The sequence below is a fragment of the Actinia tenebrosa genome, unplaced genomic scaffold (assembly GCF_029948245.1).
Source record: "Actinia tenebrosa isolate PJP-AT-01 unplaced genomic scaffold, QUT_ActTen_1.0 PGA_scaffold4__44_contigs__length_22323623, whole genome shotgun sequence".
NCBI lineage: Eukaryota > Metazoa > Cnidaria > Anthozoa > Actiniaria > Actiniidae > Actinia > Actinia tenebrosa.
The window spans coordinates 20,247,494-20,275,378 of record NW_028292581.1 but is presented as its reverse complement, the minus strand read 5'-3'; the positions used below and the strand labels follow the sequence as shown (position 1 = coordinate 20,275,378).

General features: G+C 36.0%; 3 protein-coding genes across 4 annotated transcripts; 2 read left to right on the top strand and 1 right to left on the bottom strand.

Annotated features, from left to right (window-relative positions):
- Positions 1-410: 410 nt before the first annotated feature.
- Positions 411-2,547, top strand: LOC116304974 (uncharacterized). Its single transcript, XM_031714783.2, has one exon. The coding sequence runs from the start codon at positions 715-717 to the stop codon at positions 2,215-2,217; it is 1,503 nt and encodes a 500-aa protein (XP_031570643.2). The 5' UTR covers positions 411-714; the 3' UTR covers positions 2,218-2,547.
- A 2,225-nt stretch (positions 2,548-4,772) lies between these two features.
- On the bottom strand, positions 4,773-18,259 carry LOC116304972 (ciliogenesis-associated TTC17-interacting protein). The gene is made up of 10 exons (XM_031714780.2): positions 18,076-18,259; positions 17,906-17,997; positions 14,962-15,026; positions 12,094-12,270; positions 11,039-11,125; positions 8,730-8,894; positions 7,716-7,840; positions 6,937-7,028; positions 6,565-6,656; positions 4,773-6,135 (listed from the first exon to the last, which is right to left on the bottom strand). The coding sequence occupies exons 1-10, from the start codon at positions 18,096-18,098 to the stop codon at positions 5,896-5,898; spliced, it is 1,158 nt and encodes a 385-aa protein (XP_031570640.2). The 5' UTR covers positions 18,099-18,259; the 3' UTR covers positions 4,773-5,895.
- Positions 18,260-19,498: 1,239 nt separating this feature from the next.
- On the top strand, positions 19,499-26,301 carry LOC116304973 (TWiK family of potassium channels protein 7). 2 transcript variants are annotated; one of them, XM_031714782.2, is made up of 3 exons: positions 19,499-19,937; positions 20,994-21,367; positions 24,320-26,301. In XM_031714782.2, exons 1-3 carry the CDS (start codon positions 19,583-19,585, stop codon positions 24,596-24,598), a joined length of 1,008 nt encoding a protein of 335 aa, XP_031570642.2. In that variant the 5' UTR covers positions 19,499-19,582; the 3' UTR covers positions 24,599-26,301. The 2 variants fall into 2 exon arrangements, with proteins under 2 accessions (XP_031570642.2, XP_031570641.2); XM_031714781.2 differs by having other exon boundaries at positions 24,302-26,301.
- Positions 26,302-27,885: the final 1,584 nt, after the last annotated feature.

Below are 27,885 nucleotides of genomic sequence, written 5' to 3'. Positions count from 1 at the left end.
GCAAATTTTTAAAATTAAAGTGAAGGCCGACCAATTGAGTAAAAATAAATAACATAACACACAGGAATTGTTCATTTTTACTTTGACCTACTCGAAGAGAATCGGCTTAAAAATAAGCACATAATTGATGGCTTAATCATCTCGCGGTACAAAACTGATACTGTTGGTTTTTTTTCAACTGCGTAATTCAAGTGATGTCACAAGCTACCAAATGCTATTTGTTATTAGTCATATGAAAAGCTGCTTTGAGACATGACAGTGCGCCATGGCTATCAGGGCTAATGCACTCTGTTAAATTCCAGCGAAGAAACAACAAATAGTGTCAGTCAGTCGGTAAAGTAGCAAACGAGTTATCTGTAATCTTTATCTCCTGTGTTGTCGCTGAAAACCGGGACATTTTGGGGCCCACTTTTCGGAATTTTTATCTTGGAATCGAAGTGATTAATCAGACGAACAAACTGACTAACAAGCGGAAGTATCATTACATTTTAGCTATTACCATATCGTAGGCCTGTGGCTTAGATTACAGCACGTTCTTCCCTAACAAGCAAAGAGAATTAACCATTTTTCAGTTTGCGCTAGTTCTCTTGGAATTCCACCAAAATAGAGACTCAAAGAAGGGCAAAGGGTTTTTAGTCAGCGATAGGACAACCGCCCCGTGTTGGCGTCATAACTCATTAAGTCAAAAATTGAAGGTTAAGAAAACCAGGCAACATGGCAGATATACTAGGGAATAATAGCATCGATGGATTAACGAATTCACTGAATTGGAGTTCAATAACGTCAAGGAAACCTACTACATCCGTCAACGATGCTGCTCTTATTGCTATCTACGTACAAGTGGAATTTTCCTCTGCATTTATTTTGGTCATTCTTTCGCCAATAACTGTCTTCACGAATGGGATTTTTCTTTTGGCTTTGTATCGAGACTCCCTAAAATGCTTCAGAAAGAGTGCCTCGACGTTTTTCGTGGCTGGATTATCATTAGCTGACTTTATTACAGGATTACTAGTCGAGCCAGCATTTGTTATCCATTACTTTTTGCGCTATTTAAATTTTGGTCCAGATGTTCTTCAAGTTACAAAGCTGATCTATAATATCGGTGGAACTCTTTCTACTATAGCTATCAGTACATCATTCGTTATTGTGTTAGCGATGTCTTTATCTCAGTATATTGCTATTCGTTATCCACATCAGTACAAGACGATCGTTACATCAAAAAGAGTGATTCGACTGGTTGGGATAAGCGGTTTGTATTTTCTGGGGTTCAGTATGCTACAATTCACTGGCATCAGTCGGAAAAGATTTCTTCTTTTAGATGTTATTCTACACCCAACTTTGATATCGTTTTTACTCATTGTTGTTCTTATTCTAATGAGAAAAGCTTTCCAAAAGCACGTCTCCAAACCCGCGAGGAACAGAACTTCTCAAATCTCAAGACAAACCAGAGGCTCCCGGAATGAGGGTACTAATCGTTTGGAGGTGACTTCATCGCTGACTATCCGTCCAGTTTCTGCAAGTTCTTCAAGAATTCAAGTCAATTCAACTCAAAGAAGCTCTATGTTATCTCAGTTATCAGGACAAGATGAAATAAGCTGCAAGCGTCCACTACATCACAATAACAATACGTCTGTGGACGTACGATTAACTCCAGTTGAAACAGCTAACCTTGATGCAACTAATCCGTGCAACGGGGATAACTACAGCACAACCTACCATCATGATATTGAACCGATTAACGCGATAATCCAAGAAAGGAATGGCAAAGAAGATTTGACAGACACAGATAATAACGCAAATGGATTGAATAAATTTGATCAAGACATAGGAGAAGGCGATAAAGAAAATGATGCACACAACTCAGCTCCACGGCAGTGCCTCTCATTGCGATTGAAAACACTAAGACACTCGTTTTATCATAAAGCAAGTAGAAAGAAACCTCCCGTGGAAAGGCAATTTGCAATAATGAGTTTTTATTTGGCAGCGATATTATTAGTGTCTTCTATTTCGCACACTGTCGTTTTTTATGTTTTTCTTCTCAAAACACCAGAGAGTGTTCGAGAGGATGTTTATGTAAATATTGCTTTAAGAGTTACTGATCTGATGTTGTTTTTAAAGGTTTCTCTTGATGCGTTTATATACGCATGGCGTTTGCCTGCCTACAGGAGATCTCTCGTGAAAAACTATTTCTTGTGGGAGAATACAACTAGCAGATGACGTTTGAATTGCTTTTATATCTAACGCCCGTGTGTTTTGTCATGGGTGATCAACACGATGTCAGTAATGTTCTTTAATGATTCTGATGAACAACAATTAATATAAACAGGCCTTAAAATCTTCACGATTACCAACAATAGCAGCAATCAAAGTTGTGATTTCAATTTTATTTTTAAGCCTATAATGAACTTCTTGATGATTGAGTATGGGACTAGCAGGTGGTGCTACTGATCACACCTTCTAAAGTATAACTATAGTCACAAGGGAATACATAATTAACATAGTTCAAAAAGAAATTGAATTAAAACAAAACGAAAAAGGGGTTCGTGTTTAAATTCTGAAATAATATACACCTAATCGAAATATGCCGAGCAATTTGAATAACTTTTGTTCTCGACTACTGCATGACATGTTCACGGGGAAAAGTAAAAGTCTTTCGTGTATGAGAGGATAGTCATTCCTTAGAACAATACGCGTTATTCAAATTGGTCGCCATATTTTCGAATGCCTACTAGCTAGAATTCCAAACCTTTTAGTGTCTTAACAGCATATATATCTAGTTGTTACTCAGTTTTGGCGCGGTCCACTTCATTCATATACACCTCTATTTCAATAACCGTTGTCATGGCCAAAGGCGATATAGGCGATAGGCGATAGGAGATAAGCAATTTATAGGAGATAGGTCATTCCAAGATCCAAGAATAGCTGGGATGACTTGTGTTTTTGCTGATTCAATGTTCTTTTGTTCGCTCAACACGAAACCATTTCCATGTAGGAATGACCTATCGCCGCCTAGTTTTGCGATGACTACTTTTATTGAAATAAGTGTATACATAGTAAAAAGGCCATTTCTCTGTCGAGACTGTCATGAAAATATAAATGAAAATATGTAGGACTTGCGTACGAGGTGTGCGTGACGGCTATAGTTATGGAATTTTAACGAAAAGTGTCCTTATTTTATTTCACGCCTATCCATGTCGGAAGAAAGATAGGCAGTTTTTAATGACCTGGAGCAAAGGAAACAAAATAACAACCTGGAGGTCTTGGTCACGCTCTAAATCTGGTTTCCTTTCCATTTCAATTATGTTTAGAAGGGAAAAAAAAATCAATTGAGCAAAAGAGAAGACAAAAAAAAAAAAAAAAAGAAAAAAAAGAAAAGAAAAGAAAGAAAGAACAGTTTCACCGATTTTATTTACAGACTTTCATTGGCCGCGAGAAAATATTCAAATAATTTAATAAAAGTGACGAATTTGATTAAGGAATAAAAGTTCCAATGGCGTCTTGGCGGCATTGCTCCGTAAAAAAAAAACCAAAGGCGTTTTGTGAAAGTTCTTGGCCTGTTTGATTGACGTTTCGGCCTCATGGGCATATCATTATGTCTTTATTCCAATGAGCTCATTCACGATAGTATTACTACGTATATCAATGCTCCACGCAGAAATTTGTCGTGTGCAGGAATTGTGAATTTTTTTTCGAAAAAGAGGATGTCTTCTCGTAAAATATAAGCAGAAAGTATTAATATTTGAAGAAAAAAAAGAAAAAATTAATAGTTATTCAGTGCTAGTCGTATTAAAAATCCCTCTTTTTCAAAATTAAAGGAGTAACTAATTCAAGGTGGCTGCCTACTTTTGAACGTTCGATTTGAGCCCACGATGTGCGCGCGCTCAAAAACCGCTGAAAAATCTACAAGATTTTATTGAAGAACCATACGCGTTTTGAGCTTCAACAGGGCAAAACCCTCAAATTTTGCACGGGACTCTATTTTTTAATAGCTTATTCGAAAAAATTCCTAAAAATCTAAGTTATATCAACATTTTAAAAAAAGTTAAATATTCTAACACACGAAAAAATAGATTTTTGTAGGAAATTTTGTTCGACTTTACGAGATTTTTTAAGAGCACCGAAACTACAAAATATGACAAATCAATGTATCTCTTTGTCTTTTTGTCGAAAATATCCACGCATTATTGTAGAATGATTGACTAGCCTTAGCTTCATTCGTGCAGTCTGCAAATAACTATTATCTTATGAATCTTAGTTTTTTCTAATCACTTCCGGTGGCGCAATTTTTGCTCCAAAAGCTCGCGCGTAAGCTTCCATTAAATGCTGATTATCTCGAAAACAAGCTGGGGACACCCAATTTTCTTTCCAGATTTGGAATCAGCATTACATTTCAATTCGGAAAATCGAAGTTTTAAAAAAAGTTTAATATTTTTTCCAAAATTAGGCAGTCACCTTAAGCTTTTCATTCGCACAAGGTAAACTACCTTAAAATGTAATGCAATGTCAGTGAAATGATGCTCTCCTAAAAAAAGTCCAACAAAACGCGCGTTATTCCCTCCCCATCCAGGGTTGTCATTCCTTCCCCATCCAAGGGTGTCATTCCTTCCCTCTCCAAGGGTGTCATTCCTTCCCTATCCAGGGGCGTCATTCCTTCCAAGGCCAATCGAGCGGTATTTAATAAACTTTCAAACCTCATAGAGCAAAACGCTCTAATTTAAGACGTCGTACAAAATAACAAAAAGAATATTTCAAGTCCCAATATATTACTTACAAGATGTTTCAAGGAAGATTTATTATAAATAGGAAGGGGCAAAGGCATTTCTCTAGAATCTAGAATCATTTGACTCTTGAGTATGGAATGGTGGTAATATGTTAAGGAGCACAAACCACATCACGAAAAATCTGTCACTACTAATTCGTAATATGCTTGAATACAGAAGCTATTTGGATACCATGATACATGTGTCCTGTATTTTATGATGGCAATTACTCTAGTAAGAATTCCAGGTTTCCTCCCCCTGGTAAAGGTCAACATGTAGTTTGAGAGTTGTATACATAAAATGGTGATCGTAATATCATAATAGTGGATATAAGTGGATTAAATGGGAAACCAGTATTCACACTGCATTTCTGTCATCCATTAATAAATAGAAAGATTTCCACAGCATTCCGAAATTTAAAGAAACAAACGTACTGTTCATATACTGTCCACATCTCTCGAACATACCGTATTTTGTCTATTAAGCTCCGTGGGAGCTTATTCTTTTTCAGTGCTTTTGGACCGGGAGCTAGAAATTAATAAATTTTCTTGATCTTTGGAAATTCAGAATTACTTTAATCCAGAATCTCGACAGGTAAAACGACTTTCAAATACCTGCCAAAGGAAAAGGACCACAAGGTTCCTTAGAAGTGGCGGTTTCAACGTTCATTATATACCACTCTTTTCACTGCTACGCGCTGATCGAGACAACAGTCGAGACAGGGAAATTGGGCAACACACTTCCGTCAATCAAACAAATTGGTCGGTACCTTTATATTCTCTGATTGGCGGCAGTGTATTGCCCTATTTCCCTGTTGCGACTATTGTATTGATCAGCGCGAAGCAGTGAAAAGAGTGGTAAAGGCTGTGGGCTTATTTAATTTTTGGCGCCTCAGACCAGTGGTGTATTAAAAGGAAGGGGAAGGAAAGCTTCTTATAGGCTAGGAGCTTAATACAGGAAATATGGTACTTTAAACAAACATACTGTCAACTCAAAACCTCTACCTATTATGTTTCCTTTCAAACAAAAGGAATAGACTTTGACTCTCTATAATATTTATCTATTGGCTTGAAAAACGATACTAAATAAACACATCTGGCTAACAAACTGTATAAGAAACGAGAGGATCATGGCGTTAAGGTACAGGCGATGGTTGCGATGGTACGGGCGATGGTTGTGATGGTTGTGATGGTTCAGATCGGGCAAATGAAGGGCCTGATGGGGATCCAGAAGAGAACGCAGAGAAGAAATCTGAGGCGAATTCACAGACATCATCGGGTTTTCTGAGCAGCAAAAACTGTAAGAAGTCTGCCAACAGTGCGCGGAGTTCGGGATGACGTCTCATGTAAGTTGCGTGGTCATCTGAAAGCTCCGCCTGGATTAAAAAAAAAGTATTGTTTATTTCGCCTTTACTCAACTACCTTATCCTGAAACATTGACCCTTATCGACAGCGATGATAACAATCATCACGCCTTTCTTTTATCTTTACTTTAAGTTATCCCTAAAGATCCATAGCAACGATCTACACGCCTTTAATATACACCTATTTCCAAAAAAAAAAAAAAAAAAAAAAAAAAACGACAACAAAAAAAACAAAACAAAAAACAATGTGATGGGCAATAGGATATAGGTCATTCCACGATCCAAGAATAGCTGGAATGACTGCTTCTTATTCTCGTCAAGAGCACGGACATTTCCTTATCGGAACGACTTCACATTTTATACACTCTCGTCTTCCTTCTCCTCAAAAAGCATCATCGCTCATCTAAATAAATGTTGGCAATAATCACGCCTTTCTTTTACCTTTCTGTCTAAAAAACGTGAGTATAGTTGCATGTCTTCGTCCCATTTAAGAGGTTTTGGTTTCTTTTCTTCAGTGGTTGATTTTGGTAACTCTACAACAGCAAAAAAAAAAAAAAAAAAAAAAAAAAAAAACGCCCATGGGGGTAATTTGTTAAAGACTCTTTGATAGACATCATTAAAATCAGAAAAAGAACACAAGGAAGGATGGGTAAATATTTTGAGGGAGAAATTAAATGAATGAATAACACGTAAAAGTTGAACGCATATATGGATGATTAGATGAAGGAATGAACGGACGGACGAAACACCTAAGCAACATAGTTTGCTGGCAAATGCATTTATTATTACGTGTATAGTTATTAATTATCTCACCATCCTCTGGAACTGGTCCTGGTCCTAGTCCGGGCAGGTTCAGCAAACTCATTTTGACCTGTGATCCAAGTTGTGTTCTTAACGCTAAGTGACTAAATTTTTAAAACAAAAGACGCAGAGATTAGAATATCTAAATCTATAGAACCCTGTTACTAGTTCTTTTGCAATTTTATATATCATATTCCATGTATTTACTAGCTCTTCCTATTTTCCTGATTGATTGCCTTATTTTCTAAACCACGTCCACATTCGTCTCATCAAAAACACATCGAAAGTTCCGCGTGCACACACGTTCTCCTAGCGTTTTCACCCGTCCACACTAAAACGATTCAAAACGCAGATACCTGTACGACCGGAAATGACGCACTATTATCATCCGCGCATGCTAAAAAAAATACCTAACTAGATTTTCGCGAAGTCCTTCGTCTCCGTATTAGTTCACGCGCGCAGAATAAAGCACAGGCAGCCCAACCAGGATCACACGCGCTGTACGAAGGACTTTCCCAACTTGCTTCCCGCCAATTTTAGCGACCTAAAAGCGGGTCCCTGAATTATGCTCGCGCTCTTTAGAAACGTACGAAAATTTAGCACGTGCTACAGAAATTAAAATTCTGATCAAGAATGGCCTAGATGAAAATTACTCTGTGTAATTCTAGTTACCCTACCAAATCGTGTAGTTTTTTTATTGTGTAAATACACGCCATTATTGGCGCGAAACGCAAATGAAAATCCTGCAAGAGGAGCAAAGGCGGTGGGCTTGTAGCAAGTCTAATACCTACCCAGAGGTAAGAAAGTAGGCATGCCATGTAGAAGGGCTGTCATCTACTGAATCAATCGTTCTTTCTATTCCTATTAATGTCTGTTGTTTAGATGCAATTGTTTCAGTTTTTTCCCCAAGAGAGCGCTAGGAAAGAACAAAACAATGTAATACCTCTCTCCTGCAATAACGAACAATTTCTGGTTTTCGATCATTCCCAGGGAGTGAGAGAATTGGGTAGTGACGTATTTCCGGGTCCAATCACGCAAGAGATCGCTAAAATCTTACCACAGCTTATTTCCAGGATTTATTCTCTACTTTCAACAATTAGATATATGAACAGAAAATCCTGCTATGAAGAAAAAACACAGAAAAATATCTGTAGAAATTATGATTAATTTGGACCCGGAAGTCGTTTTTCGTTCGAATTACGTCACACTAAACAGCTATATTGTTATGACCTCAAATCGAGCTGCATTCCGACGTGCTGCAAGGGGTTTACTTAGGCCCCATCCACACTATGCCAGATAAATTTGAATCCGCAACTTTTAAACCGAAAAAACAGTTTTCCGTCCACACATGAAAATGGATAAAATGATTCGCGTCCACACTAGTCCGATCAAAGACGGCAAAAACGTTTCATTGCACATCTGAGCATGCGCATCGAAGCTGAAATTGAGCCCACGGTGAATCGTTAGCCTTCCCGCCATGTTCCCATGACAATCATGACGTCATCGTATTCGAAAAGTTCCGGATACGAAATGTTCTCCGTCCATACTAATACGGCTAGCCGGCGTTTTCAAATTGTTCCACTCTGGAAACCGTATTCGGAAAAGTTCGTTTTCAGTGAAGAATTGTTCCGGATTCGCCCCGGACTAGTGTGGACGGAAGGCCTAACTGGATAAATAAAGTTGCGGATTCAAATTTATCCGGACGGGGCTTCACACAACTTAATTGCCGGCGAAGAGAATGACATGTGGTCTGAACTGACAGGTTTATTCATTTCATTTCATTTCTTTTTCATTTTTCTACTCACATAAGTTGATGTTCTTATATGAGTATCCGTGTCAAAGGTAGTAAAGACAATTCCCTGTGGAACACCTTTCTTGACCATCACTCTTTGTAATAACAGATTTGATCCTTCGGAAATAAAACCATCAAGTTCATCTGCTGTCAATTGGAATTCTGTTTTCTCAACTTCCTGCCAAAAATTAGAATTAAAACTTTATAAAATGAATCTTATTATAACAATAACATTTAGAGTGACTAGCTAGTACGGGATTAAAGTACTGTTTAAGAAACGAGCAGGGGTGTTTTATCGGGTATAAAACACGAGGCGTAGCCGAGTGGTTTTAGACCCGATAAGACACGATCTGCGAGTTTATTAAACGGCTTAGAAAACTGATGATGTATGTTTTCATATTGTACAGAATACTTTACCAAATGAACCAAGTTTGATAGAGAAAATCCAAGTTAAAGTTTATGCAAATGAAGACGAGTCTATATCAGATATAAAACCTCCTTCATGGTCATGATTTCTATTGTGTTTCCTTCATGAATTATTAATGAGTTTTCTAAAGCTAAATAATTAAATAAATAGTAATCAAATTCAATAGAGTACAAACACTATTAGTGTGTAACATCCATACCACTAAATACTGCTAAATTATGCTAATCCTTTTATTTTCTATTGTTTAATTAGCACTATTTACGTACTGTTTAATAAACGAGCAGGAGTGTTTTATCGGGTATAAAACACGAGGCGTAGCCGAGTGGTTTTAGACCCGATAAAACACGATCTGCGAGTTTATTGAACGGCTTAGAAAACTCATGATGTATGTTCTCATATGGTACAGAATTCTTTACGAAATGAACCAAGTTTGATAGAGAAAATCCAAGTTAAAGTTTATGCAAATGAAGACGAATCTTTATCAGATATAAAATCACCTTCATGGTCATGATTTCTATTGTGTTTTCCTCATGAATTATTAATGAGTTTTCTAATACTAAATAGTGCAAAGTGTTGCACACTTTTAGTGTTTGTATTCTAGTAATTAACTAAATAAATTATACTAAACTGAAATAATAGATTAAATTTTAAAAGAAAAACAAGAAATTTGTTGTGAATTCCGGAATATTGCTAGTGAGATGTTCTATGTAAGCTACTGGAAATTGATGATTAGCAAGGTCTAGATGGATTTTGTGTGCAAGCCTTTTTGAATTTATGGAATCAAGGGTGAGGCCTAGTGGTATCATAGTAGTCGTCGCCTCTCACCTCCGGGGTCCCAGGTTCAAACCATAACTTGGAAATTTCTTGCGCGCTGATTGGCTTAGAACCATTGTCGATTAGTGGCTACACCTGCTTGTGCTTATGACATCCGTCACGCGCACTGAGCGAGCGGATGAAACGACTTTTTCAAACTATTTACTTGTCTTTTTGTTCAATTTTTCGACTTTGTTATGGTAAAAAAAAACCAAATCAAAGTCAGTTTTCTACGGGTCTGTACTGTATTCGAACATGAAATGATGTCAAAAATGATCCAAACTCAAGTGGAACCACGAGCGCAGTGACGTCATTTCATGTTCGATTATACAGTACAGACCCATAGAAAACTGACTTTGATTTGTTAAACTAACCATCATATGCGCGTCAAGTATATTTGATTGATGGTTGTCTAATGCTTTTAGTGTCATTTTAGACTTGAATATAGAGTTTCATACACTGTGATTATATAGAGGATATTACATGGGCGCGCGGAGATACGGAATTTATCTTCGAGTGTTGAAAAGATCTCTCACGAGTGAGCGTAGCGAACGAGTGAGAGATTTTCAACACGAGAAGATAAAATTCGTATCTCCAAGCGACCATGTAATATTCTGTTTATTATATAATTATCAATGAAGTATGTTTTGGCTTTTTCAGGCAATTCTTTTCGTGTATTTTTGAATAGCCATCGCAATGGTGTTATCTTCACACGTGAAAATAACATGTTATTTTCACGTGTGAAGATATCAATTTTTCGAAATAGAGAAAAATAGATATTTCATTGGTAATTATATAATAAAAGATAAAATTCACTGTTATAGCAGTGATTATAAGGTTTCCCAAAGTTTGCCAGAACGGAAGTATCACTCAACGTTTTTTTAACCTGAATTTCGTCTTTCCTCTTATATTCAAGTCTAAAATTATACTAAAACAATTATTCACCTTAGGCTAGGTGAATATGGTAAATATTTTCCTCGCCACTTGAAGACCCACAGCTTCAAATTCACCTATATTAACTTTGCGTTCCTTCGTTCTCAGTGAATAATAAATTATAAAATATTGACAATAAAATCTCTTACCACTCCTTGTGACATTGTCTTGCGTACTGTATAAACATTGTCATCTAGTGCTAGAAACGTTCTTCTGTCTAATGGCTGGTCTGGGATCTACCAAATCATAAGTTTACAGTTTTCATAGTTATAAATACTGATTGCCATAAATAAACTTAACACTCTTCTACAGCAGGGCTAGAAATTAGTTTTTCTGCTTTACATACTTATCACTAGTAAACTAGCTATGCGGTTTTGCAGATAGCATTTTACAGAAAAGGACAAATATATGTTGTTATAAAAAGATGCTACCAAAATTCTTATTAGTCAATATGACTGTTAGATTAGCAAACTTCACCCGCAAAAACAAAAAGAAGTAGTACTTGACTAAATGACTACCCACCAGCACCAAGTTTGAGTACAATATATATAAAAGTACAGTATGCACCAATTGCTAGCCTATTCATAGTTCTGACTCAGACAATAGCAAGCCAATCACTGTTGCGGCAGTCTTCCCAGTGTCAACAGGAAGTTTGCATGATGGTGTCATTTTGACTCCCACTACCATAACGCTTAGCAAATTTTCTTTCTTATTCAAATTTGTATTCCCTCATGAGAATAGTAAGACAAATGGCTCTACTAATTAACTGAACAAAAGGAAGTGTGCAAGGGAGTCTGGCAGTAGAGGTCAATGATGCCATCAGACAAACGTCCTATTAAATTGTTGTCACACAAACAACTACACAGTATCTGTTTTAATGAGCACTACAAAGATTGCAAGGCAATTTTCTATTCTTTTTGCAGGAAAATAAAAAAAAATAAAACAATATATATTCAAGATTTCTAGATACTTTCAGGGGCACTGCGCAAAAATCTTTGGCGGGGCACTGAAGAATATATTTAACGCTATGTGATAATGATCCAATGTTTTGTTTGATTGCAGACGCATGTGCCGCAAAACAATGACTAAGAACCCCCGGTTCCGCCGCCCCTGACTTTGTGAAGCTTGTGGGACATGGCAACAGTAACTAAGGGGATTCAGAACCATAAGTTAAATGACTACCCCTAACTACATAATAAAATACCTTGACATATTCATAGTGAGTTTGCTCCAAGGTTTTTAGTGATCTATCAACGTACGCGGTTACTGATGTCCCTATTGGTAATCTATCTATCACACCATGGCTGTTTGCATGGACAAGATAACATGGCTCATCCTTCCATGTTGCTGGTTCAACTGTTATTTTCATTTCTCCAATTTCCTGCAAAAAAAATCACTGATTATTGGACATACACTAAAACCTTTGAGATATTATGTGTTTGGTCCGATTGGCTGGCTACTTTTTTTAACCATGAAATTCTGGCATTGCTATTTACCAAGCCCTGTACCCCATTCACACCTAAACGTGTTTAGTTAAACTATGTTTTCATTAGGAAAAAAATTGAGAAACTAGAAACCTACAATATAATGAAACTTTCTAAAATATTGTCAAAGCAAGACAAAGGATAGTTTACAAGCATTATTACACCAAATTAGTATTGTGCAGTGTTCGTAGATAGTTTTCCAAACCTGTTTAGTTAAACCACTTTTAAACATGTTTAAGCCTTGGTGTGAATGGGGTACTGGTTTTTTATTGGAATATACTGTACAAGTAACCTTATATAAACCAGGTTTGGGCGGGCAGAGGGGGAAGAGAGAGGAAGGGAGTGGGGAGCTGGGTGTGGGTGATGGGGTTGTAACAGAATTTGATATAACGAGGAAAGGTAGAAACAGTTATTTCTTTAATTAATTTACTTTCCCGTGCAAAGACAAAGTTTGAACACATCTGTGCAAAGTTGTGAGTACATGTTTATATTAAAGATATTTTTGAATTTACTAAATTTTGAGCAAGCCAAGGAATTCAGTCTTTTTGAAATGAGTGATTCTGTAATAAGACACAGCTGCATTAGACTATTTGCCTCACTGATCAGCCCACCATAAACCTTAAAAACTTCACAAAATCCTTGTCATAGCTGACAGTAATGTCTATTCAATACCATAGCTCTAATTTGTTTTTCTCTATTAGTGTGCTATCACTAATAGACCTATCAAGGTGTACTTAAGGAAATGAAAGACTTCTAATAGTCCATTAGTAAAATTGTTTATAGGAACATTGGTACACAACGTCAAGAACATGATGAGAACACTTAAAGAACCATTAGCTAACATGGTACTCAATAAATGTGTCGTAGTAGATAATTTTATCACCGTAGGTGCGAAAGATAGTAGACTGATGTTTCAGACGTTACGTCCTTCGCCAGAGTCAACTACTACGACACATTTGTTTCAACTAAAAAACACAGACGCAGTCCAAGCTAGTTTCAAAACTAGTCGTTATCTACATGGTACTCAATAGCTAACTAATGTGGAAGGCTTAAAAGAATTATCTATCATTACAATAGTTTTTATTTCTTGAATATTGGTCGTGCTAATCTCTTAATGGAAGCATATTTGTTCCTTCAACAGGCTACTTAAATAAGGAAAACAAAACAATTATTCAACTCTGTAATGATTTATTTTTTGATAGCCAGCTTCCTGAATTCATTGTTTATATTGTTTATATTCAATCAGCCAAATTACGTGCAGCATTAACAGCGTATTTGCTTTCAATAATAATTTATTAATTTCAAAATGCAAGATTTATAAAATGAATAGAAAAATCTTAGCCCAATCTGTACGGTTCAATTGTTCTACTAATTATTTTATATTATTGAAGAAATAGAAAAAGCGCGTACCGTGCTTCTCCTAACACTTCTCTCATGTTCTGCCAACTCCAGCGTGCTATATGACAGCACACAGCACAGCAAGTTTTTTATTTCTTTTATAAATTACAAATTACAATAATAGATAGGAATGACGCAACGGAAAGTGCGCATGCGTACAATGTGCTATCATAAAGCACACACTTCAAACCAATCAGAATGTGACATGCATAACAGTTATTTTATAATCTATATATTATATTAATTATTCATTTTATGAATATCATATCATAATTGACACCTAATTGCAAGAACGTTGTCGTATAAAAAAAAGGAATAAGTGAGAAATGATTTTCAATATTTCGATTCTGATTCAAGCCCCCTAGATGGAAGAATATAACTGCTTTAGTATATACTGACAAGGTCATATCAAATACCTTCATAACAGCAAATTAAAACTCCTTTTTGCTCAAAAAATAATTATTTTCTATTTGTTATTTTGTTATTTTCATACATGATATTGTTCCTGCAATTTGGTAGGTGTGATTGTATTATCTTATTTTATTGTTACGCGCATTTGATCATATACACATGCTAATTTGCACGTTATAAGTAATAAATTATTATTATTATCATTATTTAATTTTATCTTCATAAAACTTCATAGAGCAGACTAGCTAGGATAGGTGCTAGAAATATATTCAATTTTTATCTTTGTTATTACATGTATCATTATCATTTAATATTATATTTTATTATTAGTGTACAAACACTAAATGTGTGCAATAGTTATCACTATTTAGTAGTATCACTAATTAAACAAAAGAAAACAATAGAATTAGCATAAAATAACACTATTTAATGATATTTATGTTGCACACTTTTAGCATTTTTTAGTGTTCTATCATCTTAAAAAATTATGATTATTAATTATTGTGTAGTTCCATAAATTATTCATACCCTTCCCCAGACAGGGGAATTTGGAAAGTCCAAGGGGTGGGGGGTCAGAGAAAGAACAAAATTACAAAGTTTGTATGGCGGAAAGTTTGAATTTCTGGGGGTAGAGGGGTAGAAAAAATTCCTCGATTGGGGGAGGGGGGTATGGATAATTTCTGAAACTACACAATAATAAATAATTATAATTTTTTAAGATGATATCATTTGATAAATTATTATTTTAAAGAGTGATATATCATGAAATGCTCTAATACCTTGCCAGTTTCTGAGGTGGTGATGAGAGAGTCAGAGAATAATAATGACTCCCAAGTTCCATCATCTACAAAAAAAAAAAAGAAAAACAATATTTAATACTTAATAGTAAACATAGTCTTACTAACACAACAAAATAAAAAGCTTTGAGCCCAATACTATTTCTATACGAAATTCTAAACTTGGACATACATAGGTAAAACACTCTAGTTTTGTACAATTAGGGGAAGAATAGGTGCCATGGTGGTGAGAACATTCTCCGAACGGCTATCAAAGAATATCTTTCTGTACTAGTTGGCATTACATGTTTATAGAACTGCTAGTTCTTTCCTGTGCTTTGAACAATGAATTTTTAGGGTTCTCTGGTATTCCTCCCTCCTCAAAAATTACAGTATTTAAGAATTCAAATCAGACAAATTGGATGAATTAAGACCCAATCTACGTATGGATACATTAGCCCTGTTAATTCCTATATGATTAGATTTCATTTAATGTATTAATTACATGAATCCTCAGATTTGACTCTAGGCAACTATGCAAGGTAATTAGAAAATGTTGTAAACAATAAGTAAAAAATGGAAAGCAACTATTGAAGGAAATTGAGGGAGTATGTCAGGTTATACGGTTGGAAATACTGATAAAATTGCCCAAGGTTTGCTCTGGCCTCAGGGATTATGGCTAGGTACTATCAAATAAGAGAATTATTAGTGACTTTTATTATCAGACCTAACTAGATCTATTCTCTGATAAGACCACAGGAGACAACATATCACTTATTATATAACATATATTCCTGGTGACTCATACATAATTGCCTGTTCAGGAAGTATGGGTGTCATATTTGCAATAGTATTGGGAATAATGAGCAAAAAGCTAATATTCCTATACAAAGCAGGTGCTCTAGTATCTTTCCTTTAAACACTATGAACCATGTCCAAGGATTTGATCATATTTAGAAAAATTCAAAAACAATGAATTTATAAATAATATTTATCAAACTCATAAATAATCCATGAGGAAAACACAACAGAAATCACGACCGTGAAGAGTGTTGTAAATCTGATACAAAACTGTGTTCATTTGCATAAACTTTAAGTTGGATTTTCTTGGCCAAATTCACTTTAATTTTGAAAATTTTAGTGAAACACAAAGTAACTAACCTAGACGTTTGATAAGTCATATACAGTATTCGTGTTGTATCAGATATACAATCAATTGGCTACGCCTCGTGGTTGTATATCTGATACAACACGGCCACTCATACTGTATATATTACAAATCATACTGTAGATTACTCTAGTAAAATTATCTTTTAAAAAAAATTGTTTTTGATTTTTATTTTTATTATCTAAACTGAAACAAAAGTAAAATACATCATATACCTTATGTAAAGTAATAAAAACTAGAAAAGAAATTGTTTTCAAAAGAATAAGTAAATAAAATAGAATAATACAGACTTGTTAAAATATTTTAATTAAAAAATTCATCTTATTTTTTTTCGCTTTAGAAAATGACTTTATGAGTTCCTTACTTCACACTAGGGTTAGGTTACAAAAGTAATGAAATAATGTTTCTATAACAACATATTTACTGTGAGTAATACCATAGATGTTTTTACAAAATAAAACATTACAGTATAAGACCCATAACTAAATTAATATTTATATTTTGAAAGTAAAAATATATATTTTGTTATAACCAAGTGTCAAATCTCAATTTTTCCTCAATTCCTATTGGTCGAGAGCGTATCGTGTAATCGCGAAGAAATTCAACTGTTTCCCGGTGAGTTGTCTGAGAGGGCAATAATGCATTGTTCCAGAAGTACCAGAAGTCATGTGACCACGAAAAACATCACCTCATGCGCGCGTTTGCAAAGATTCATTCATAAGTAAAAGGTAGTTTTATGGAGGGCAGGAAATTCAACAACTACTTACAGAAAAATACTCTACTATGTTTCATTCTCTTTGACACTTGATATGATAATTAAGCGCTTATTGACTGAGACCTAAGGGAAAGCAGTATGTTTTGTGGACCCTCTACCGCGGATGTCGGCAGTCTGGGGTCTACAAAACATACTGTTACCCTCGGGTCCCAGTCAATAAGTGTTAAATATTGATTGATTATATCGAGTTGAAGAGGAAATATATAACAAATATATTAAAAGGAGATTTCTACTTTAAAATAATGAATAAGCAGTAGATTTTGGGGGAGAAATTATACTTAATGACAGCATGTTTATTCATTATGATAAAATAATCAATAATAATACTAATATTGTACAGGAAACGACATGCAGTTTTACATGTGTTGAAATTTGAGCAAATTAAAATGTTGAAAATATGAAAATATTAAATACCCAAAACTATATAACTCTTCAATTGATTATAAGAAATTCGATTCTGGTTAGATATGAAGGAATTTAAGTTTTATCATAATAAGGATCGACCAGAAGGGAATATATTTTTGGATATACTACAGTAGTTTACAAACCATGACCTTATTTATAATCTTGACAACTCCAGAACAGTATATCTCAAAACTACGGTAAAATACTTCAAGATCTTTCATTTAAATATCTTTGTAGAAATAGTTTCATCTCGATCGGTTTTAGTTTCAACTGTTTTAGGTTTTATTTTGAATGTACAGACACGGGAAGTTAAATTAAGCCCCCCAAACAATTTCAGTCTTACAATTCCTGTTTTATTTGTTTACTATTTGCTTGCTTAAAGACGAAACGATAAAAAAAGGACACTTGATCACATCAAGGAATCTAACTCAAAGTCCTTGATGACACAGTAGATCGTTATCAAAATATCCCACGTCGTAAAATAAAACCACAAGAAGAAGAGGAATCGTGGACTTGAAGCGCTTTCAAGTGGTACAACCATCTACGATAATCAAAGCGAACCTCTATACTAAACAAACACCAAAATTACTCTAACATACCAATAGCTGATAGATATTTTACTGCTTCTTCATTTGCTTTAGCCTTTACACTTTGATCTGGCATAGTTTTATCCTCATCAAGCGAAGAAACTCTGAAATTTTGAGATCCAAACGTAAGCTTTTCAATTAAAAATTTCAACATTTCTACACGAAGCCGTAAAAATTCTCACCTGTCGCCATTTTGAAGGCTCATTTGGAGCTGAGAAACTCACAGCTACTATGAGCTGCGTTTAAGATAAGGAGAATAGCTACAGAACGATCCAAACCTTGCAAAATATGATTATAATTCAGAGTTTCAAACGTTTTTAACCTTTGATAGGAAGATGTTTGTCTTTCTGCTCTAGTTCCGGCGCCAAATCGAGCCCTTGTTACTATAGTAACCACCGACAGTTGACGTCATCCAGATCATTTCTCAGATTAAAAACGAAATCTTACCAAAGGAAAAAAAACACAAATTATTCTTATCTCGGGTAATGCTAAAAAAGTTCAAGGAAAAATACAGAGAGTAAAAAACATACAAATTTTAAATGTTGAAATTGGAGATTAAATTCTAACCTGTTCACGAAGAGTGTAGTTCAATTTGCTAAATTTCCCAGTGCTAAGTCATTCACTCGCTTGTTGTGGATTTTCCGTTGCTTCTTACATTAGAGATTTTAAACGGTTGTTATAGACCCGTAGATAGAATTGAGGTTTATTATATGACGCTAGGAAATTTTTGTTAAAGTTGGGGGGGGGGGGGGGGGTCCGCAGGTCAATCCACAGGCAACCCAATAATTGGATGTAGCAATTGAAAATTTATGTTGATAAAGGTAAGACAAAAGTGACATCTTCTTTTGGTTAAAACCATAGGATATTAGTTAGTTTAGTGGTAAAAAAAGACAATGAATAGCAATTTCTCAGTTCATTTAAAGAGTTCCACAGCTTGGCACCACTGTACCTAATAATACTTTTCTTCAAGAACTCTGTCTTTGGAAAAGGAAGAGCAACCGTTTTTGCCATGCATTTCGTAGTCTGTAAATACAAGTGGTTGCATTCGATTCCTTGAAAACAATACTCAGTCTTGTTGGAGCCTAGCCATCGGTATCGGTATGTCTAATCGTAAAAAGTAATATCCAATTTTACTACCAAGAAATTATAGATCAAAACTGAGTAGCCTCTTCCGCAGGCAGCTCTATGAACTCTCACACACTATATCTCTCTAGCGAGCGGGCTTCCTTTTCCAGCGAAAACTGAGAGAGATGCAATAGAAATTCACGTGCTATGGTCGTAAGCGGTTCACCGTGAGTAGCTGTATTCAGGTCTCACCCTTTTCATACAGGACTTTCGACCAACGAATGAAAATCTTCAAATCTTGAGGCGCGAAGCATGCAGAGATGTTTTTTTTTTTTTTCGCAAGCCTTATTATCGTATCACCGTTCCACTGATTTCCATTGGATGAAGCGTTTCCTATTTAACTTCATTCAAAGCCCTGCGTGAAATAATTGCGGCTAATTCCAAAACAAAGCCAACACATCCTATTGATGGGATTCTCAATCCAAGGTTAATTATTAATAACTATAAGTTTTGGTTTTAATCTATTCATTTTACGACCGAAACTCCTTCAGATTGACTTCGTTAGATGGACCTAGATCCTTGATGAGATGAGTATTTTAAATTGTTCTAATTAAAAAAAGCAAGATGTCACTTAAAAGAAAGCACACAGTCCTGTGTGTGTTGGTTTTATCCAACGCCTTGTATCTCTACCTCGGTGGTTTAATTTTCAGCGCCATCGAAAAGAAACCAAAAGTTCAGCCAAAGACTACGAATGATGTGGTTGAAATCCTAGATGCATTGAAAAGCAGCTCCTACGGTCAGCGAGTTCTTCCTGATGATTTCAACAGTAAAGATCTTGTGGAAAAACTCAGTGACGAAGACTTGAGCAAGATCAATATTGGGTTGGAATCTATGACCAAGAAGAAGAAAGCTGCTGCAAAACTTCGGTGGAGCTTTTCGAATTCTCTGTTCTTTTCGACGACTGTTGTTACGACAATTGGTAAGTCTGCTAAACGAAATTGTGTAGCAAAATCATGACAAAATTGTGTAGCACACACATTTAATGTCGTTCCTTTTTGAGCGTTGGAATTTGTGTCGATTTGTGCCGCGATGTTTGCGTCTCAGTGTTCATTGAATCAATAAATATTTAATGAAGGAAACACGAGGAGAAAATCCTGCTCTGCATGCATATGACTGAGGCTTTAGAGGCGAGGGTGCACGTCGATTTGAGGAATGAATATAATATGAGGTGTGTTGGCACTGAGGGTGGTCACTACCAGGGTTTCTTTACGTCCTCAGTGGCTCTTTTTCGTCCCTCCGATATTGGTTTGTAATGATGAAGTAAGGAGAGACTTGGGACCGCCATTGACGTGGTCATCTGTGCCACTTCTAAGTCTAACCATTTACAAATGTAATTACAAAGGCAGCACTTTCTCCTCAGTTATTTTAAGACCCTGAGTGTTGTTGGTCCGGCCAAGGCTTGAAACGCGACCTCCCTCTCACAACAGTCCGATGCTCAACCAACTGAGCCAACCGGGTGGTGGTTAAAACAGTTGTTGTACATGTTGTGTTAATTTTTGCGAATCCGTGGTCTATTGGAAACAGAGGTTGCAATTGATCAATTCCGGTTGAGGAGAATTCTGTATCTAGTCAGTTCTTAGACTTTACTTTTTATGCAATCAAGTGGTTCGGATAGGTCATGTGTTCTCAGCACGTCACGTCACGTTCACCCCAAACACGGAATTTTACCATTCTAGTTTAAACGGTTCTGTAATTTTTTTATTGAGGCCCCGTCCACACGTATCCGTAAATTTTTGTATCCGTAATTTTTTTTTACGGATACGGGTTGCGTCCACACGTTTCCGGAAATTTTTTGTGTCCGTATCCGCAAATTTTACGAAAACGGATACGTTTGGACGGTGTAAACGATTCGAATACGCTGCGTGTGGACGCAAACATTTTCGTATCCGCAAAAAAGAATTTGCGGATACATAAATTTCCGGATACGTGTGGACGGGGCCTCAAATTATCACCACATTTTTTCTCTCTCTTGAAGGTTACGGCAACCTCGCCCCGACAACACTTGGTGGTCGAATGTTCTGCATCGTGTACGCTTTGATAGGAATACCGCTGACCTTAATGCTTCTGGCTGTGGTTGCCAACGTCATTGTGTTCAAGCTGAACAACGCATGCGCATGGGTCGTATCTCGCATCCGAATGAAATACTTCAAGGATTACGAGTTCGAGGCGGCAAGTAAAGAGATCAGTGCTCCTGTGTGGCTTGCTCTGCCAATCATCTTTGTGTTTTTGGCTCTGATGTCATCCATGTATTGCGCTCTCGAAGGTTGGGATTTTGGGACATCGTTGTACTATATATTCATTACTTTTACGACCATAGGGTTTGGAGATATAGTGCCTTCGAGTCAAGCGGTGAGTAAAATAGTTAGCTGGACATGTTATGAGAGGCATGTTGTCAAACGATCTTGGCTGCAGAATGTTGGGATTGGAATGCTCTCGAACCCCCCCACCACCAACCTAAAAAACGAACGATAAAACAAACCCTAATTGCAGTCATTCAAACTGAACTCAGTTAAATTGCATCCACCCTAATTATTAAAATTCGATAATCTCCCTCCTCCTTTGTTGCAAACTTTTCTTTAATTTGTTTTTTATTCACGTACCTGTTGTATTCAACAAGCCAACGCAATCCCAACTAGTAACCACTAGTCATTCTTATTCACTATTTGTATTCAACACATCAACACAGTCCCAACTAGTAACCACTAGTCATTCTTATTCACTTGTTGTATTCAACACATCAACACAGTCCCAACTAGTCACCACTAGTCATTCTTATTCACTTGTTGTATTCATCACACCAATACAGTCCCAACTAGTAACCACTAGTCATTCTTATTCACTTGTTGTATTCATCACACCAATACAGTCCCAACTAGTAACCACTAGTCATTCTTATTCACTTGTGGTATTCAACACACCCACACAGTCCCAACTAGTAACCACTAGTAGACATTCTTATTTACTTGTTGTATGCAACACACCAACGCAGTCCCAACTAGTAACCACTAGTCATTCTTATTCACTTGTTGTATTCAACACACCAACGTAATCCCAACTAGTAACCACTAGTCATTCTTATTCACTTGTTGTATTCAACACACCAACGTAATCCCAACTAGTAACCACTAGTCATTCTTATTCACTTGTTGTATTCAACACACCAACACAGTCCCAACTAGTCACCACTAGTCATTCTTATTCACTTGTTGTATTCATCACACCAATACAGTCCCAACTAGTAACCACTAGTCATTCTTATTCACTTGTTGTATTCATCACACCAATACAGTCCCAACTAGTAACCACTAGTCATTCTTATTCACTTGTGGTATTCAACACACCCACACAGTCCCAACTAGTAACCACTAGTAGACATTCTTATTTACTTGTTGTATGCAACACACCAACGCAGTCCCAACTAGTAACCACTAGTCATTCTTATTCACTTGTTGTATTCAACGTGACATCAACACAGTTCCAACTAGTAACCACTATTCATTATCTATTCACTTGTTGTATTCAACACACCAACGCGATCCCAACTAGTAACCACTAGTCATTCTTATTCACTTGTTGTATTCAACACATCAACACAGTTCCAACTAGTAGCCACTAGTCATTCTTATTCACTTGTTGTATTCAACACATCAACACAGTCCCAACTAGTAACTACTAGTAGACATTCTTATTTACTTGTTGTATGCAACACACCAACGCAGTCCCAACTAGTAACCACTAGTCATTCTTATTCACTTGTTGTATTCAACGTGACATCAACACAGTTCCAACTAGTAACCACTATTCATTATCTATTCACTTGTTGTATTCAACACACTAACACAGTCCCAACTAGTAACCACTGGTCATTCTTATTCACTTGTTGTATTCAACACATCAACACAGTCCCGACTAGTAACTTCTATAGTCACTGACCTATTTCAGTTACCCTTGTATCAAATTCTCTAAATAATGAATGCGCTCGAAATGCGCTAAACAACCTAGAGTTTTTCATGCCATTTATCATTCAATTGTGACTGGGATATCGAATGCTGCAGCTGGTATCAATAAATTTATGGTTAATTAAAAGTTAAAAAATATATATACGACAACAAGAGAAAATAAAAGTTCTAGGTTCATTTTCTTTAGGCGACAATCTAAATGCAGACGTGTACGTCCCTGAAATGCCAGGCATCGCTTGTAGTTAATCAGTAATATTTTTATCATGGCGTTGGTAACAACTTTAACTGACGAATTTACTATCAATTTTATTAACAGCATGTATAATTACTAATCTCTAATGATTAATGGATAATGTCTGGAATCGAACATACTAACATGGATGTTAGATGACCAATGAATGATGCAGTGGGTAGAATATTGGCTGAACGTATTAGTTGGTTTATTTAATTTTACTCCATTAGTTACTAAGACAAAAGACGATGATTAGAGGAGCTGGTAGTTCAGTAGCCAGTAAGGTATACAGTTCTTCGAAAAAAAGCTGTCGCTGACCGGCTTCGAAATACTGTACTACGTAGACCAAAAGGTAGCATAGGTAAAAACCACTGTAGCTGCATATATTATTAGCCACCTCTAGAGTTTGCAGTGTTTCCATTTTGATTAAACATGCCTCGAGCATAAAGGGAAGGTCTTCGCCGGCGAGTGGTTTGTGTTTATGCGTGTTATTCAAGGTTAAGACGAGGGAACCCTGTGTTGTTTAGGAGAGGAAGCCTGGAGAGAGAGAGTCGTCGTTTGTTTCGAAAAGAAAGATTGTTGTTATTGTTCAAAATAAACGCAAAAATCACTCGTATCGTTTTCGTTCCAACAGTTTGGATGACACAAGTCTTCGGCATGAAAACCGAAAGAAGCAGCTTTCTATTTATTTTCCTCTTTGTACATATATTTTGACGCAAAGGCACACGTACATTCATGCGAGCTGTAAACTCTATGGTTGTTTGTGAGAACCCATATTCAGTTGTTTTCAATACACGAATAGCGCAAGCTAAACATTTATTGTTTCAGTGATTTTTACCCACACTCCTATTCGGTCTAGTCGAGTAGTCGCGGAGCCGGTGAGCGAAAAGGTTTTTTCAAGAAACTGTATAAGATAGCCCCTTGCATCGACCTTCCCATCCCGTCAAGTCTGTGATTATTATAAGTTTGTGATATCCCATAATATCAAGTAGCATGTACTAACCATGGTCTAATGATGTGTATGGCATGGGCGTTAGGCATGTGCATGACGCATTTGTTTTTTGTTTTTTTTCTCTCTGCTGTTTCCGACAGATGACCTTGCTATTTCAGAGCATATGGATCAACACTACGCTTTTGTACGTTGGTCTTTCTATCGTGTCTATCACCATTAACCTCTGTGCATCGGGCGTAGCAAGGCAGATGAAGAAAACAGGCAAATACATCAAGATTCTGGAGTACTTCCAGGAGAACGAGGAGCATGACCAGGATAAAAATACCACTGATGATAGTACTGCTGGCTCATCTAGGCGTAACAGAGACCCTCAGCACTTTGAGATGGAGAAAATGGACGATGAAAAGAAAACGAGAGAAAATGATCACTTGTTATAAGCACAGAAATAAACCTTTGGTCTGATAGAATGCCTATATAAAGACATTAGATTTCTGGTGGTACTAGAATTTATCGAAACTAGTAAATAGGCCACGTTTGAGATATTACAATAGGACGTTTGCATAATGGCGTCATTTGACTCCCACTACCAAGATGCTTTGCGAATTTTCTTTCTTGTTTAAATTTATATTCCCTCATGAGAATAGTAAGACAATTGGTGGTAATTAACTGAACAAAAGAAAGCGTGCAAGGGAGTCTGGTAGTAGAGGTCAATGACGCCATCGTACAAACGTTCTATTCTAGCACGATTCCAAGGCTCTCCGGAATTGCAAAACCTCAAGAGGAGCAGTAGATCATAGTGCTGTAGATTCGAGCACGGTTGTTGAGCGGTGAACTGACTAGTATATTTCTACCAAAAGGTAAGAACATCGTAGATGGTACTTTATTTCGTTCTACCAATAAATGTATGCGGTGATCACGTGTTTGTACCGTACCAAACGACTAAAGGCTCGCAATCAAGTCAGGAATTTTGGAGATATCGACGTGGCCTATTTGGATTTTCTTTTACGAGTAGAGAATAGAAGTCTGTTTAATGGTTATCTTAGAATGATAAGTTATACACCGTAGTGAAAATAGTAACTGACGTTTCGGACGTTAGTCCTTCGTCGGAGTCAATAGAAAGTAAGAGTAAGAGAGATGTTTATATAGTAGAGGAGAGAGAAAACAAACCAATAAGAAAAAAGCAAGCCATTTAACAAAGGAAAACAAAAGGATCGAAAACAACAATAGGTGGGAAATAACTTAATTATAAGCGAAGCGTTCGTTCATCCCGTGGGGATTAACGGTGCCAAGTGAATGAATTAAGCGCATTTAATGGTTTAATGGTTATTTAATACACTTGACATTTTAATGCATGTTCTATATAATATATTAAACTAATGTAGATTAAAGGCTTTGTCGATACTATTATCAGCATCATTTGTACGAATTACTTTCAGCAGCAAACCTATAACTGTTACAGCAGTTTTCCAGTGGAATTAAAAGCTTATCCCACAAACAACTATACCACACACAGTATTCGTTTTAAAGAGTACTACAAGGGTTAGAAGGCAATTTTCTATTCTTTTCGCAGGACAGTAAACTATTGAAACAATTCAGTGATCATTTAATTTCCCCGCGATCAGAGTTTTAAATTCTGAGATATTCTAGATAATTTGTTGAGCTTGTGGGACATAGCAACGGTAACTAAGGGGAGTTGGAAGCAAGACATCCAACGGGAGTTGAAATCAAACCGCCTTTTAGCCCCGATCGGATGCGTTGTGCTTGAACGTGAGTAAAAATGTAGGCAAAATGTTCAATACGTTAAAAGGCTAGTTATATTATGTCATATACGGGTGTGACAGGAATATACCGACCAGGCGGGTCTGTTGGACTCCAATCATGTTTACTACACGTGATCAAGAGCGCTTTTCGTTCGAGTGGGAAACGACAAATGTATAGCCTAGTTTATTAAATGTATAATCTAGTATAATAGTATACCATACATCCGTGTAAACGTCACGTTTCCCACTCATACGATAACCATTCTTTTATATGGAAAGCCATTTCAATGTTACGGCATAAAAAAACATTTTTATTGTTACTGCACGAGAAAGCCATTTTCATGTTATGGAATGATAAAGCCATTTCAATGTTACGGCATGTTTTTAACTTGTACGTACTTCTAAGTGAAATACCGTAAGTTTCCCACTCTTCATTATTTCTTTATTGCTTATTACTCCATCTACAAAGCTCTACATAGTCTTCATTAAATTATTATCAAAATAAATTAATCTGGCTTTTGCGATATTATTAGTGTCTCATTATCAATATTTATTGGTTATTATATAGTTGTCCCAAAAGACCTACAATTGAACTAATTCGTATTGACATTAAACAAAGAGCAGTTTACATTCAAAATAGCTATGTTGCTGGGTATCTCCTCCGCATGCATCTCCTCCTCCATGCATCTTGTCTCTTTGCTCCTTGGGCTTCTTGTGGTGAGGACAAAATGTCGAGGGGGGAAGGGAGAATGAAGAGATTACTCCTCCTCGCTTTTCCCTCCCTCCGTCGCCCCCACTCCTCCTCCTCTCTCGTTTCTCTGCAATAAGATTTAACACAGGGGTCCCAACGCAGAAAATATATTGTATACATGGAGTAGCCTGCGTAGGAGGCTAGGTATCTTTATAGTTGAGAAAATTATGAACCACAAGCAAAAATGTGTATTAGAAAACTAAGAATAAATCATTTACTAAATAACGTTTCAAGCTTTCGGACGATCGTCCATCATCTGGGATTAATGAAAAAAACGTTAAACAGTGTAATTATAGCTAAATTGACAATTATATAAGTTATGTCTTATGTAGTTGTCCCCCAAAAAAACTACCATTAACTATTTCGTAATGACATTAAACAAATAACATTTTGTCTTGTATAGTTGTCCCAAAAAACTACAATTAAACTATTTCGTGATGACATTAAACAAACAATATTTTGTCTTGTATAGTTGTCCCCAAAAAACTACAATTAAACTATTTCGTAATAACATTAAACAAATAACATTTTGTCTTATAGTTGTCTCAAAAAAACTACAATTAAACTATTTCGTAATGACATTAAACAAATAACATTTTGTCTTATAGTTGTCTCAAAAAAACTACAATTAAACTATTTCGTAATAACATTAAACAAATAACATTTTGTCTTATAGTTGTCTCAAAAAAACTACAATTAAACTATTTCGTGATGACATTAAACAAATAACATTTTGTCTTATAGTTGTCCCCAAAAAACTACAATTAAACTATTTCGTGATTACATTAAACAAATAACATTTTGTCTTGTATAGTTGTCCCAAAAAACTACAATTAAACTATTTCGTAATAACATTAAACAAATAACATTTTGTCTTATAGTTGTCCCCAAAAAACTACAATTAAACTATTTCGTGATGACATTAAACAAATAACATTTTGTCTTATAGTTGTCCCCAAAAAACTACAATTAAACTATTTCGTGATGACATTAAACAAATAACATTTTGTCTTGTAGTTGTCCCCAAAAAACTACAATTAAACTATTTCGTGATGACATTAAACAAATAACATTTTGTCTTGTAGTTGTCCCCAAAAAACTACAATTAAACTATTTCGTGATGACATTAAACAAATAACATTTTGTCTTATAGTTGTCCCAAAAAAACTACAATTAAACTATTTCGTAATGACATTAAACAAATAACATTTTG